Below are 15,229 nucleotides of genomic sequence, written 5' to 3' on the forward strand. Positions count from 1 at the left end.
AAAGGGGAAGACCCTGAACAAGACGGATGACACATGACTACACATGTAGTAAGGGTCTCAGACATTATCAGAAACCATGGAGTTAATGCAGGGTAGGGCAACGTTCAGATATCTGCTGTTCACAGGGCGGCCTGTGTCGCAGCTGAATTAACGGCACTAACACTGTGGTACAAAGTAACTGTTCAGTAAAAGGAGGCCTGGGTTTTTCCTATCACCTGAGGAGATCTCTTTCCCTATTTTTCATCAGCACATGATGGTTAATTATTCTAGCAAAGAACACATGGCCACAAAGTTAATGACCAGGATGCGGTCTCTACCAGAAAATTGTTGGCACCGTGTATCCCACATCCGAGTTCTTGTCAGTGAGGGGAGGAGAACATTCTCCCCAGACTGCAGTGTATAAGGAGGCCTCTTTGAATGTTGGGTCGTGATGCTTGCCTGTAGTTTAGCTTCTTTTAACTGAGAATGGAGGTGGTCTTCCAACTCCTCCTAGTTTTGCTTTTAAATACAAGTGTTAACCAGAACTCTTAAGACCAGCCCCTCACATCAATACAACCTCCAGATAAGCACGTTTTTTAAATTAAGTTTATTTAGCGTATGTACACATAAAAGAGAAGTTGCCCTCTGATCCCACCCAGCAAAAACCATGCACAAACCCAAGGGATATGTGGAGGGGAGGGGGCCCCGGCCCCAAGTTAGTGGTTGGGATGGTGAAATCCTGTCAGTCACAAACCCCAGTCAGCAGGGGGCTGGACCGAAGTATCAAGCAGGCTGCATGCAGCCTCCTAGCTGCAGACCCTAAAACAAGCGTGCACCATAGCCAAAGGTCTGTTTGATGCCCTCAAAGTAGTACCGCTGCCAGCCCTGCCGCGTCCGCTCTTCCTCAGGAGCTGGGATGCCACGCCCTTCCATGCACAGCTCAGTCTCTCCGTTCTTATCAGTGAAAGACAAGGTGATGGTGGCGAAGTGCCCTGGGAAAAGCCAGAGGGAAGGTGTTTTCTGGGGATCTCACTGTCATGTCAGCTCCCACCCTCTCGGCTCACTTACTCCACTTGCCTCTTATGGGCCAAGGGTTCAAGACTAAGGGGAAAGCATAACATCTGCGGGGCAACGGCAATGCTAGATTATCATATAAACACGAGGCTTCGTGTGCTTATTTACTGATTTGTGGTGAAGACTGTTGTTCCCCACTTTTATCCCCTATCACACCCTACTTCTAGATGTGGGTGATGTCTCTCCCTCTCCCACAGCCACTTTTAGAACCAAAGCCACTTTTCAAATTTACTATCACCGGCAGGGACAGGGATAAGGAGTTAGTCAGGAGGGCAAGCACACGCTTACTTATGCTTACTAATCGGTAGTGACCAGCAGGTGAAACTGCACCGTGGGAAGGAGCCTGTGCTGGCTGGCCTTGCTTAGTAAAGAATCCCCCAGCCCGGAGTAACGACAAGAAACAAATATGCTTACTTACCCTCTGGCCAAGATTTAAACCTCCACTTCATTGCAATGTGTTTCTCCGGGACCTAAAGTCAGAGAAGTCAGATTATAATATAACTCAAAGGCTAGTAGGAAAGGCAGTGAGAAATTCGAGTCGAGCATCTGCAGTTACACTACGCTGACAAACACAAAAGGGCCACAGAGCTGGTCGCTTCTGGGCACGTATTAAAGCTGCTTCTCCTCTTACTCTTTAATCAACTCAGCCAGCATGCCCAGGGGAAATTTTAGTGCCACATCCACCCATGCACAGACCCTCTCTTCCCAGTTCGATTTCTCCAGGAAGAACTTTACACAAGTCAGGACACAATTCTAGAAAGGTGAGATAATTCAAATAGCAGAATTCGCTGGGAAAAACATATTTTTATTGACCAGAGAGAGTCAAGGACTGACATCTTGGGGCCTACTGGGTAAGGAGTAGCACACTCTGATTCTATCAGCTGCTCAGCTGGGCAATCTCCTCCCGCGCAATTTACACTGGACGGATGAGTCCCAACTCAACGGCAACAATATCAGAGATCAGAACTTCCAATTTTACCTACAGACTTGTGGTAAAGGATACACCACTTTCCTGCCTAGGAAGACGCTATAATCTGGAGCCCCCGGATACTCACCAGGTCAGTGAACTCCCCAGTAACATTGCCATCAACCATGTGGAACTTCCCACCTTTGTCTGCTTCTAACATTGCAGGTGCATGGGTGAAGGCCTGGACCAGCTATAGAGGAGAAAAAGGAGGCAGGGAGAAAATCAAAGAGCTGGAACCAAAAGAATTCAATTCCAGCAAAGAATGAAAGATCCAGACCAGCTCTCTGTATTTCAGATTTCTCCCCAGCCTGCCTTTGCCTCAGCTGTTTTGAGCTCTCGCAGACATCTGGCACATAGTGAGGGCCAAGGATGGTGTCTTTGCTTCCCAGAGCCCCCAAATCTGGGATGGCTTCTTTCATGGCTACCATAAAGTTCTAAGCCTGGTCATGGGCATTTCCTTACATGGCTCTCAGTGAGACTAAGGGACAAATACCAGCTCAAACTTGCATGTCACTACTCACATTGCCACAGACATGACTTTGTCCAATGACCATACATATCCTGGGTAGCTCCCTCTATCCAGCTGAGCTACAATCCAAGTTCTGACTACATTCCATTCTCCCTGGATATCGGATGCAAAAGACCTCTTGGAAGTGTTAAAAACCAAAGATGTCATTTTTGAGGACTACAATCCTCCTTCCCAAGTCACATTATTATTATTTTTTTAAATTTTTTAAAAAATCTTATTATTTCTGTGAGTATACCATCAAATTGGATCTGACTGGTACAGGAGGAGATTGCCCCTCCTTTTCCAGCAGAGCATCTGGTGGATTTGAACAGCATAACTCTGGGATTGCAGTACAGCGTTTCTGCCACTAGAGCTCCCCTAAGTCACGTTATTTTAAGCTGCCCGATATGCTTCTGAAAGCTGGATAATGACTAAGGAAGCCTGAAGATGTGATGTCTTTGAATTAGAGTGTCAGGGAAGAATAGTGACAATCCCAGCAGATGACAAAAGCCTGAACAAATGTCTCTAGGAAGGAGCAAGGCTGGCAGGACTCTGTCTCATGCACTTTGGATATATCATCAAGACAGACCAGTTCCTGGAGAACTCTACATGTGGTGGAACAGAAGCTTAGAAGAGAAAGCCCCCCAGTGAGGTGGGATGACAACAGCGGCTGCGCCACTGGGCTCATGCACAGCAACAACTGTGAGGGTGGTGTCAGAACAACATTTTATTCTGTCGTGCAAACAGAACAATTGTCATTAGGAGTTCAGATCAACCTGACAGCCCCCAACAATGACAATTCTTTCTGAAGAATCCATGGTGCCATTTCTGTGAAGCCATTTGCTTTCCTAAGACTTCAGCAGTGAACAGTGAAAATCGACAAAATGGAAAGACCCACTTAGATCCTCTGAACAAAGCATGATGGGTCCAGTCGTACGTGGTGTTTGTGCATACTGTGATGTGCCCACAAACCACGTCGTCAGGAATGACAAACGGCATGAAACGTAAAGATCAAGACTGTGCTCACCTCCTGTGTGGTAAACACTCTATAGAGCTCCTCCGGTGACGTGAGGAAGGTTTCCTTAAGAGCAATCTTACAAGTGGGGATTCTGACACCAACAGGCTTGGCCTGGGTTTTCGAAGCAGTGGACTTACTAGCCTGTGGAAGAGGCAGTGAAAACTGTCAGTGATGAGTAAATGGTGAAATCAACGCAGTCAATCCACACAGCTTCTGGGCCCATTCATATACAAGAATCTTTTCTCCTGCAAGGCTAATTATTTCAGGGGTCTTAGGGAGAAGCTGCATGTAGGTGTTTTCAATTGTAAGGGAAACACTTCTAGAAGAATCACAATCACCACTGAAAAACATTACTCTAGAAAGTAGACAGGTATGCCTTTGCAAGCTTGTCAGAAGACCTGTCAAACCATCCATCAGGCACTTGTGAAGAGTTCACTCTCTCTCTAGCCAGTTCCTGCACTGAGTGTACCTGGAGGGACCCCCCTCCGCCTCCTCCTCCTCCCATTTCCATCCTTTCCTGCGCTGACCAAGGGCAACAGCTTCAAAACCAAGTGCTGGGACCTGGACCACACAAGCTCCATTCAGATAAAATATGTGCTCACCCTGCCAGATACAGGGGGAGATCTATCAATTTCCTGAAGGACGAAGCCAGTGGCTTAATTCTTGACTTCTAATGTCAAACTACGAAAGATGAACACCCCAGTTAAAAATAATCCTTCAAATATTTACCCTGTGGTCAGAACCTCTAAATTGGAGCCAGACTGATTGGTTCTGATTGTTCTAGGGAATCAGTTGTTTGTTCGTTTGTTTTTTAATTTTATTATTTTTGTTGTATGTACCATCAAATCAGATCTGATCGGTACAGGAGGAGATTGTCCCTCCTTCTCCAGCAGAGCATCTGGTGGATTTGAACCGTGCACCTCTGGGATTGCAGGGCAGCTTCCTGCCACTAGGCCACCAGAGCTCCCTTAGAGAATTAGTTTTAAGTGACGATAAACGAGGTAAAAATCTGCAGGTAACTATGTAGTGAGGCCTTGTTAAAAGGAGTCATGAGCGGATCACAGGCTGTTAAGGGTTAGGAGTGAGATGCTGAATAAAGAGGAGGAAGTGTCTCTTTTTAGGCAGCCTCCTGCCTCATCAAGGAACACCATTAGTTACCTTCCGCTCCTCAGCTTTCAGCGCCGGCTGCCTGGTGGCATCTACTGTTTCTCCATTCATCGTGGGCAAGATCATGCCCTGGGTGAATTCTGAAAAGATAAATCCCCAGCTCCCGGAAGTTATTTCTTAGCAGGTGACATTTGGGGCACCATTACAACGTAACAAACACAAGTAAACTGAACCCAGAATGAGTGAATGATCAGGAAAAGAAGATTCTCTTTTACACCTTTAGTCTGTGTCAGAAGGTGTCTGACTGTACACTACAGAATGCACAGATAAAGCCTGTGAATGCTAGAACCTGTCAGAGAAAAAAAAATCTCAAGTATTTGCCAACAAACAGCAAAAAAAGTGTCAAGTGCAGCCCACTGAAGGCAGGAAACTTGCAAGACTGAGAAAACGATGAGGTCCTGTTGATTTTCAGCTCTCACAGGTTTCACTGGATTTCACTGGGACTGTTTTACAGCTCAAGACCTAATCACAACATTATGGGGGTCCCTAGGGAAGTGGTGGCCTTGCTATGACTTAGAGTCGCGAGCCTCTGGCCTACGTGCACTTGGCCCCATTCAGCCTTCCCTCTGCAGAACCACTGGACCACTAGTCTCCTTCAGATGCCATTCTCTTCTAAACTGGTTCCTTTTGATCGTCATGACATGAATGCTGATTTCAAGATCAGAACAGGCAGAACTGGACACCCAAGGGACAGCTGAACTGACCACTACTCTGGCAGTCTGAGTACCCCTGGCGGAGGCATTTGAAAGGGAAGTTCAGGCCTAGACTCAAGTAACGAGTGCAGGGAAGCCAAGTCTCTAATCAGCGCTGTCCAGGGGAAATGAAAGTGATCTTCAAATGTAACTTAACAATATCTAGTAACCATGTTAAAAAGACAAGTGAAATTAACACATTAAACCTAACAAATAAAAAAAAAACCCTTCAATTGTCTTAAAAGATACATTTCATACTCTTATTTCTTTCTCCCCATTTACATTAGCATGATCTTCCCCGATAGCAGTGCTAACTCCCTAAAGCCACTCTGTGAAACGGTGCTCTGGAGGGTTTTCAGTGGCTGCGTTCTTTGGACCCAGTCACCAGGTCTTTCTTTCAAGGCACTATGTGGTGGATGGACATACGCCATTTTTGGTGTTAAGACCTGGTAGCATCCAGGGATTTTTTTAAAGTAGATGTCCCAAATCCACACTTTCCCATTCATTCACTACATACCTTAATTTGAACAGGTCACATTTCAAGTGCTCAACATCTAACATATTAGACAGCCCAGCTCTAGTTCTGTCCCTTGCTCAGAGCTGTAGAATGGCTCTGAGAAATAACCATCTCCAAAGCCTTTACCCACTCGGCAAAAAAGGCCTGCCACGCCCCTTCAGCAGAGCCTCAGAGGTGGAAGGCGGCCTCCCGGGCACACGTAACTACCCAAGGGATACCTGTTTTGAGGGTGCTGATGTAAATTGCCACTGCTTCTCTTAGAAGTTTCACCCCTTCTTCTTTCATTAAGGCCACGAGATTTGTGTCAGGCTCATCTTTGGCAAGGCTCACACTAATCTGAGTGAAAGATCAGAAGGAGGTGGTTAGTAACTTGAGAGGCCCCCACACTGTGGTATGTGGGTGCCAAGCAATTGGAGAACTGCTGATATTCCCAAAGGAACTAACTGCATGAGGGTCAGGATTCCTTCCCAAGTGTGCCCCGCCAGGCAAGGCAGCCAACGTGGACTGGAACATCCGCCCCCCAACACAAGGTGTAATTAAACGAGTGCAAGTTGCGCTGGAAGCTCCTAAGGGCATCGTCTATCTCACAAACTAGCTGGCTTCTGAAGGCCCGGGCCAGTGCCAGACTTGTAATCTTCAAGGACAGGTCATTTTTCTCACATGAATAAGAGAACATAAAAAAGACTCGGGCGAGGAGTCAGGAAGCACAAACCTCCACTTCATCCACACTGTTTTCATCAGACAAGTTGGGGATCTCCACATGTCCCTTGTACTGCACTCCTGACTTAGAGGTACCTGCCAAAAGCAAGACAAGGCCAATTAGTCCTTCTTTTGCAGAAAATATCTTCTGCTCTAGAGTCCTAAATCCTACTCAGCTCACATGACCAGAGAGCTGGACTGACCACCTCTTTCCTGAGATAATGCCACAGGTCAGGTGCAGACAGCTCCTGCCCCTAAGAAAAATGTCTTCCACACATGATCTCACAATGTGGGACTGAGACCTGCGTGGACGTGACACACTAGCTTGAATCCTGCCGCAGGGAACTGGTTCAAAAGCCATTACTCAGTTCTGTATGGCACTTGTTAGGAAAAAGAGCTCTGAATCAGTTCATCCCAATTCGATTATGGCTGACAAAGTGACACGAACACAGATTCAAATTTGAAAAGTGTGAGTAAGCTGCAGTAATAGTAAAAATAATAGGAAAAATGAATGACTGACACTCAACTAGAAACTCAATCACCCTCCTAGACAACCTGGGCAGCGTGCACACTGTGCAGCAACCAAACCAGAGGCAGAAACAGGGGTCAAGCTCAAAGACGGCAGCTGACCAGGCCATGCCCAAGTCCTGGCAATAATCCAATCTCCTGCATCAGGCTCCTTTCTGTCAGGAGGCCCTGAGAGGGCACATCTCACCCTCTTCTGTCTTAAAGCCACAAGTTCGACGCTGCAAGGTTGATGCATCAAGAACAAAGTGAGCATAATACACATTTCAAGTATGATTACCATCCGTTTCACCTAAGAGAAAATGAGAGGAACACAGAAATCTGTACCCAGATGAATGAAGCTGTGTAAAATATACATTCTTTGAATTCTCATTTACTGACATCATCAGTTCACTGCATATTCTGAGCTACAGAAACCCTCTTGGTGTTAACTTTCCTTCCAATTTCTGATGACCTTCCTTCCATCCCCTCATAGCATCTCATGAGCTGTAACCCTTCCAATGTCCACTTGCAAAGATAAACTTCATGTCTTTTTCCAAGGTAAAGTTTTGTATGTACTGTAGTTTATGTCTTTCTTACCGTTTAACACATAAAACTATGCAACCCTTCTCATTAGGTTCTGATATTTAAACAACAACAAACAAACCATTAATGAAGATTTTGGATATTGTGTCCACCATGTATATCATGGTGATTCCAGAAACAAATGTGTTACATTATAAATGGGCTGTATTTCAAAATTAATCAATAAAACTTTGATGATTAATTTTCATTTTGTCTAGGTCTCAGTTTTGTTTTTTTTAAAAAAAGGGGGTACTGAGTGAGATGCTACTGCATTTTCTTAAACTACTTTGCCTTAGGAAGGGAGCTCTGGTGGCCTTGTGGAAAAGAGCGGCGCTACAGTCTCGAAGGCAGGTGGTTCAAGGCCATCAGCTACTCTGCAGGAGAAGAATGGACAATCTCCTCCCAGGAGATTAACTGCCTCTGAAAACCCGTCAGAGGATCAGTTCTGTTCCGACTCTACGATACACAACAACATGCCTTAGGCATACCTTTAAGTAAGAACATCCTTTTCTTGCGTGTGTGTAACAGACAAGTATATCTACCTTTTCCTTCCTGATTAAAATCCAATTGAAAAATGTTTATTAAAAAAGAAAAAAGTTTATAAAAGCACAAATTTATTTCATGCCTTGCCTCATAAAAAGATAGCAGCGATCTTAGTGCTTCAGCATCTTTTAAAACTCAGTCTCCTACAACCAGGAGAAAATAAAATAGATGAATGCAACCTTCTAAGAATCAAATCCCTACGCACATCAGAACACTTCCCCAACAGAGAAAAAGAAAACCACAGACTGGAAAAAAAATTTTTGGTAATGATCAAGCTGTAGCCTTCAATATGGATTAAGGCTCAATATTAAGAAGACAAAAAGTCTCACCACTGGGCCAATTGGCAGCACCAGGATGGATGGTGAAGAGAGTGAGATTGTTCACAGCTTTCGTTTGCTTGGCTCCATGGTCAACACTCTTGGCACCAGGAGCCAGGAAATTAAAACACGTATTGCGATGGGAAAGTCTGCTGTTAGGGACTTCTCCAAAGTACTGAAGAGCAATGATGTCACTCTGGAAACTAAGGGGCGCCTGATAGAGGCCATGGTCTCTGCAATCACTTGCTATGCATCAGAGAGCTGAAAAATGACTAGGGAGAATTGATGCCTTTGAGCTGTGGTGTCGGAGAAGAGTAATGAATATACCATGGACTGCTAAGAAAACGAAAAGGTTCATCCTGGAGAGGGCTGCTCCTTGGAGGTAAGGATTCTGAAGCTCTGTCTGACATACTCTGAACATGTTGCAAGCAGGGACGAGTCTTGGAGAAGGATGTCATGCTTGGAAGGGTAGAGGGACGGTGCAGGAGAGGTAGACCCTCTATGAAGTAGATTGATTTAGTGACTGAGGTAATGGGGCTGGGTTTGTTGGAAACAGTGAGATTGGCACAGGATAGAGCAGGGTTTAGGGCTGTTGTACATAGGGTCGCTATGAGTCGCAGGTAACTCAAAGGCACATAACAACAATAACAACAACAATAATGACATATCTGATAAGAAACTCCTATCTAAAATTTTTAAACTACTCCAGCACCTCAACAAAAAAAAGGTAAACAACCCAATTGCAAAGTGGGCACAGTTGTCTTAAAAAAAAAATGGGCACAGCATATGAATAGACACTTCATCATATGAATAGACGACATTCAGATAGCAAACACATGAATGTTCAAAATTCCTAGCTCACAGAAAGAAGCAAATCAAAACAACTATGAATTATTATCTCACCCCAGGAACTATAGCAAAGTTCAGCCGAGCAGCAAACAACAAATGCAGGCGAGGTTGTGGAGAGACTTGGGACTCTTTTACTCACTGCTGGTGGGAGTGCAAAATATGGTGCCAACCACTAGGGAAGGTACTACGGTGTTTTCTCAAAAAGTTGGACATAGAAATACTGTTTGACTTAGCAATCCCAATACTAGGAATAAACCTTAAAGACCACCAGAGCTGCCACTCAAACAGATATATGCACACCCATGTTTATTGCTGTGTTATTCACAATAACAGATGGAAGCAACCCAAGTGCCTGCCCATCAATGAATGAATAGAAAAAATATGGTATAGTCACACAATAGTATACCAGACAGTACTGAAAAACAAGGAATTCATAAAATAGTACACAACATGGGTGACCCCGGAAGACCTTATGCTCAGTGAAATAGCTCAGTCACAAAAGGACAAATACCTGTCTGGAAAATCAGTGTGATTTGTAAGCTTTCTGTGAAATCCCAGAGATGTAAAAATGAGTTAAATAGAATACAAAAAATAAAAAGATTTCAACCCAAAAGGAAAAAAAGGACAAATATCATATAACACTACTGTTACAAAACAGGGTTGATGGTGTTGGTGGTGGGGCAGCTGGGGGAAAACTAAGAAAAGAGGGAATAAAGAACATTGAAACATATAAAAAAAAGAAAGAACTGTTTAAAAGGAATATAGGATTAGATTATTTTGTATGACAACAGTCCAGAATATAAGGTGCATAGTTAAATGAACTGGCTCGTGGGGAGACGGAGACACACACACACACACACACACACACACACACACACGAAGAAGGAAATTATGCAACAACAAATTAATTTTTTTAAAAAAAGTGAACTGGGGATGGAAGTAGCGAGGAAAATGTGCAGCAATGAATGAATGAATGAAGATCCAACTTTTCTGTAAACTTAGCTTAAAATCACAATTAAAATATGAAGAGGAAAAGAAGAAAAAGAAAGGAATATCAAATCCCAAACTTACCATTTAAAAAAAAATTTTCCAGAATAAGAACTTTAAAAAGAAAAAAGCCCTACTTAAAAAAATACCACCAAAACCAGAAACAGTCTCACAGCTGGAAAGACCACCAAAGGGGACACAAACACAGTTCCTATTTCTTTTCTGACTGAAAGGAAAGGGAAGTAGAAAAACTTTTTAAAAGCTCAAATTAAATTATATTTATACATAAGCATCATTAACACTGTAGAGGGGTAACAAAAGATGAAGACCTCAAACTTGCCCTAACAGTGTAGCCACTTGACTGGTGGAGCCTGTGAGGTCCAATGAGGACACCCACTGACAGGGGGGGAAATGTCAACACCCAGAACGGCAGGTCTTTAAGGCAGCACTGTCCCGTGTTCTCCCTTGTATGGCGTTCATAACCTCTAAAACTGTTTTCCTTGACTCCTGGTCAATCAAAATACAGATCACTCTTTGCCTAACAGTATAGCAAGGACTCACCTGTCCAGTTTAGCTTGATGCTCCATTCATAAAAGAAGATAAGCTTGCCTTTTCGGTTATTGATGGATGCTTCTCCATCAAGCTTACTCACTTCTGTCACTTCGCACTTGCCTTCCTCATTTTGCAAGCGCACTGCCAAGAAAAGGGTTTTCAGCTTATCTGTGGACCAATTTGAAGCATCCCTCTCGGTCCTGCAAAACAGAAACACAGCAATGAAAGGGAAGATATACCACCTGCTCTATGCAAGGTATTGCCATACTAACCCTCAGTTCCACTAACTCCACCTGAAAACAGTTTTTCCCCCCCTTTAGGAAGGAGAACAGGAACAACTATTAAGCCAACTAGCAATACGATGGTACAAACTAAATGGAAAAGTGTGTTTTTCTTTTTTCAGTAGGACGGTGCTTGGGTCATTATTTGCCACTTTATATGGGGCATCCGTGTGGCCAAGTAGAGAGCGGTGTCGATCTTGCTGAGATCAGGAGAGAGCACTAAGCGAAAAGGTCCAATATGGAATGAAACAATAACCTTGACCTCATTAGCACTGGGTTACAACCGCCCAAATTCAGGCTGTGCTACAAACACCCTACACCTTCGGTACCCTCAAAACCATCAACACAAACAAAATTAAGCACTCTCCGTATCTGCGGGATGATAACAACGGAGATAATGCGCCTTTCAATTTACAATCTAGTAGAGAAGACAACGCGTACAAAGTAAAAGATACAGTATACATCACACCACGAATAAAGTTCATGGGAGGTTAAAGATAAGGAATTCTTCTTTCTGGAACATTTCAAGTCGGACAGAAGGTGAGGTTATAAAATCATGATTGCCCGGCAACGATAGGGCAGCTCCTAAAGTTGCAGCCCAGCCCTTCTAATAGTTCCGGGTGAGAGTCCGCAGCGGCTTCAGCATCCCCGAGCTCCGAGCACCTGCAGGGCACTCCAAACCTTAGCCCACAGGACCGACGGGGCAGTTCGCTTTGACTTTTAATTGTGCACTTAAGCCACCTAAGAGGAAATACTCCTGGTCTCGAGCCTTCCAGAGCAAGCCACCTCCAACACAATCCAAGCTAGCACTTCTCTGGGGCTCAATGACTCCTCTGGCCACGTGTAAAAAGACTATCTATGCTCAGGACCCACGCAGCAGCTAGAAGGTTATATTCTCGTATTTCTGAATCTCCCTTTGGGGTGCAGCCGCTCCACGTCGCCACCCCCCTCCCCATAACACTAAGAATAACACCAACAAAAAGGGGTGAGGGTGCTCGGGGCTCCGAATCCCTGCCCCAGAAAGGACCTACTCCGCCTTCAGTGGGGACTTCCCATGCCCATGGCTCGGATCTGTACAAGCCGGGGTACAGGTACCCCGAAAAGCGGTCCGACCACAGCGCTCCCGCGGCCTGCCCTGGTGACCCTCACCAATGCCAGTTGTTGACGTTGGTGGCGTCCGCCCGCTCCTCCACGATCCAGCGTGGGTCGCCTTCACCCCACTTGGCCATCGGTTCCCTGATCGCGCCGCCACAGACTCCCGAGCAGCCACAGCCTCAGGACCGCCTGGTCCCAGCCGCCCGGCAGCGCCTGGAAACTACTAGAAGCGGCCGCACAACCTCCTGGCTTGCTTTTCCCTCCACCCCTCACCCCCTCCCGGGCTTACTTCCGGCTCCTCCCCACCACCGCCACCGGCTACTTCCGTTCCAAGTCGCCGGGATGGCAAGTTCCGCCCGTTTCAAAGTTCTTTCAAGTCTCTCAGCTTGTGCCCAAGGAAACTAAAAAGGTAACTCCTCATCTGATGATCCTTCACCCGTTAAGGACACAAAGAATAGGTCTCATTGTTTCTCTGGTCCTAAATTGGACCTGCTAAGCCTCATGGGAGTTGTAGTCTCACTGCGGGATCCGCAGATAACCGCGGAAGGTCGGGCGGAAAGTAAAGGAAACAATCTGGGCCCTGCACGCTGGGGTTTCTGGGGATTGTAGTCCACAACCTCCGGAGCTTGTCCCGACGGCCCCTGATGGCCGAGGCTGGAGAAACAACAACTTCCAGAATGCTCTGCGGCCGCTATATTTAACCCTGTCCTCTCGACTTTCTCCTTCCGCCCTTTCTCTATGCCGCATAGCCTGACCGGGAGGGCAGGTCCTGCGGTGGCAGAGGTTGGCGCTGCCCTCAGAGGAGGGCTCGGTGAGGAAGAGGTGAGGGTGTCCCAACCCGTTGGGACGCATATTTAGCCGCATACACCCTCGCCGCATCTTGCTGTTCCCCCCTCCCTTTTTTTTTTTAAGATGTCCTATTCCCGGAGGCCTGGCTCTCTTTTTCGTTTTGGGGCGACCCCTAGCCTGAGAACCGGCGTCTAGTCCAGATTGGGACTGCAAGGGAGCCCCGATGTTTGGTTCTGAGTGCTAAGCCGCGATGACACATTTCTTCTACCATGGATGCTCCAGGACCTGTCGTTAGAGCCGTGGCTTCTACGAATTTCGCCCTATAGATAGATCACTGTCTCCTTCCTATGAGCCCCATTCCCTGGTCTTAGTTCACGCTTGTGTAGGCCCGATTTGAAAGGTGCTAAGTCACCCCAGAATGTAACTCCTCATCAGCTAATTTCTGGGGTGTCAGGCAGGAAGCGTATTGGTTGTGGAGTGTTGTTGGTTTTTCCCCTCGGATCCCTCTGTCTTTCACTGTCATGCTCTGTTCTCTCGGCTGTAGTTCCTACCATCCTCCTTGTGGGACTCTCAGTAAACAAGTGATGTTAAGGACAAGCCTCTGAAGCACCTTCCTCGTTCCCTCTTAATATTGTGTTTGATTGCTTTATAACTCATGCTGCGGGCGCTCAAGTCCATTACTGTTCGTGGTGACGCTAGAGCACAGCGCCCACTGACCCGATGCTGTTTGCACGATTGTAATTCTAGGAGCTGAGCTCCCTGTCTTGTCTTTCACAGAGAGCTAGTGAGGGGGTCAGCAGCTGGAACATTAACCACTGCATTACTCGTAGAACCTTTTAAATCGTCCTCTCTTTACTTGCCAAGGAAAGCTAGGTTATGATTGGTACCAGAAGTACAAACTGGTGGCCAGTACCCACAGCTGTTTGATGTTTTAAAAAGATTTCTGAAATCTAGTAGACTGTGGTTTGTTAGACAGTTCTTCCTTTAGATACTTGCTAACGGTTTTGAACAAATGACTTTCACCCATCGTTGGAAAAGAAGTTAGAAGAATCATGCAGGACAAGAGGTCTAGCAGCCAGAAAGTCTGATGTGTAGTTTGGAGTAAGAGCAATTAACAAAATGACTTTGATACTTAATCCTTTTTGTTTAATCCAGTTTTGATACTTAATCCAATTGTCCTCATTGGTGAAATGGAAGTGGAATCTGCCTAAGGAATAAATGAATGACAATGCTTTGTAAACTGCCCCATGTATGAGAGACATTTACATGCTTTGTATATAATTGATGTTTATATGATACTCACTCTTCGAAATTTTGTATTAAATCATTATTTTTACCTTCAGGATTGTTTAAAAATACTTTCTTCTCAGCTTTTGCCAATGTACCATAAAGACTTAGTAATAGTAAAAGTTAACACAGCGTTCATTTTGTGGCAGGTACCGTTTTAAGAGTTCCTGGGTGGTGCGAACAGTGAAATGCTTTGCTAGCCAAAAAGTTGGCAGTTCAAATCCGCCCAGAGAGACCTTAGAAGAAAGGCCTGACCATCTACTTCCAGAAGATCACAGCCATTGAAAACTCTGGAGAACATTGTTTCTCTGAAACACATGGTATCACAATGAGTAAGGACTGACTTGAGACAGATGCTGTTGAGATGAAAGGAAAAACAAATCTATTTCATTAACTTTGACAGTGTTGCCTTTGGAGATATTTTTGGTGCTCTGGAATTTTTGATACCACCTTCTTGGCTTAAGCCTTGTTTCACTTAATCCAATTTGCATTGATAATTTAGTTGTATTTCTAGGGCAAAACATTATTCCAGGATAAAGTCTAATTTGGGAATAGTTATGGCTCTTTTTTACATTTTTTATGAAATTTTATTAATTTTAATGAACATTTACAGAGATTTTGGATTTCCATTCATTCATTGTTGCACTCTTTTCTCTAAACCCCCAGTTCATTCCTCTTTTTTTCCCCCTTGAAAGTCTGTTTTTTGTTTTGTTTTGTTTTTATATAATATTTTTTTTTATTGGGAAAAACATATTGGGGGTACAAGGAGGTGAGGGTTGGGGGCAGAAGGGTGAGGATGGGCCAGGATGCAGTTGCAGA

At 45.0% G+C, this 15,229-nt stretch overlaps 2 protein-coding genes across 2 annotated transcripts in view; one reads left to right on the top strand and one right to left on the bottom strand.

Moving 5' to 3' along the window:
• Window positions 1-570: 570 nt before the first annotated feature.
• AHSA1 (AHA1, activator of heat shock 90kDa protein ATPase homolog 1 (yeast)) lies at window positions 571-12,627 on the bottom strand. The gene is made up of 9 exons (XM_006884645.1): window positions 12,389-12,627; window positions 10,968-11,158; window positions 6,635-6,717; window positions 6,141-6,258; window positions 4,705-4,793; window positions 3,556-3,687; window positions 2,109-2,210; window positions 1,472-1,523; window positions 571-971 (listed from the first exon to the last, which is right to left on the bottom strand). The coding sequence occupies exons 1-9, from the start codon at window positions 12,466-12,468 to the stop codon at window positions 799-801; spliced, it is 1,020 nt and encodes a 339-aa protein (XP_006884707.1). The 5' UTR covers window positions 12,469-12,627; the 3' UTR covers window positions 571-798.
• Window positions 12,628-13,052: 425 nt separating this feature from the next.
• VIPAS39 (VPS33B interacting protein, apical-basolateral polarity regulator, spe-39 homolog) overlaps window positions 13,053-15,229 on the top strand; it is a 37,879-nt gene continuing 35,702 nt past the window's right edge. The window contains exon 1 of the mRNA XM_006884646.1: window positions 13,053-13,156. Within this exon, the coding sequence (XP_006884708.1) occupies window positions 13,073-13,156 (84 nt within the window). The 5' untranslated portion in view covers window positions 13,053-13,072. The remainder of the gene's footprint in view (window positions 13,157-15,229) is intronic.

This window comes from Elephantulus edwardii, unplaced genomic scaffold (genome assembly GCF_000299155.1).
Source record: "Elephantulus edwardii isolate Elephantulus edwardi_28Jun2011 unplaced genomic scaffold, EleEdw1.0 scaffold00037, whole genome shotgun sequence".
NCBI classification, from domain to species: domain Eukaryota; kingdom Metazoa; phylum Chordata; class Mammalia; order Macroscelidea; family Macroscelididae; genus Elephantulus; species Elephantulus edwardii.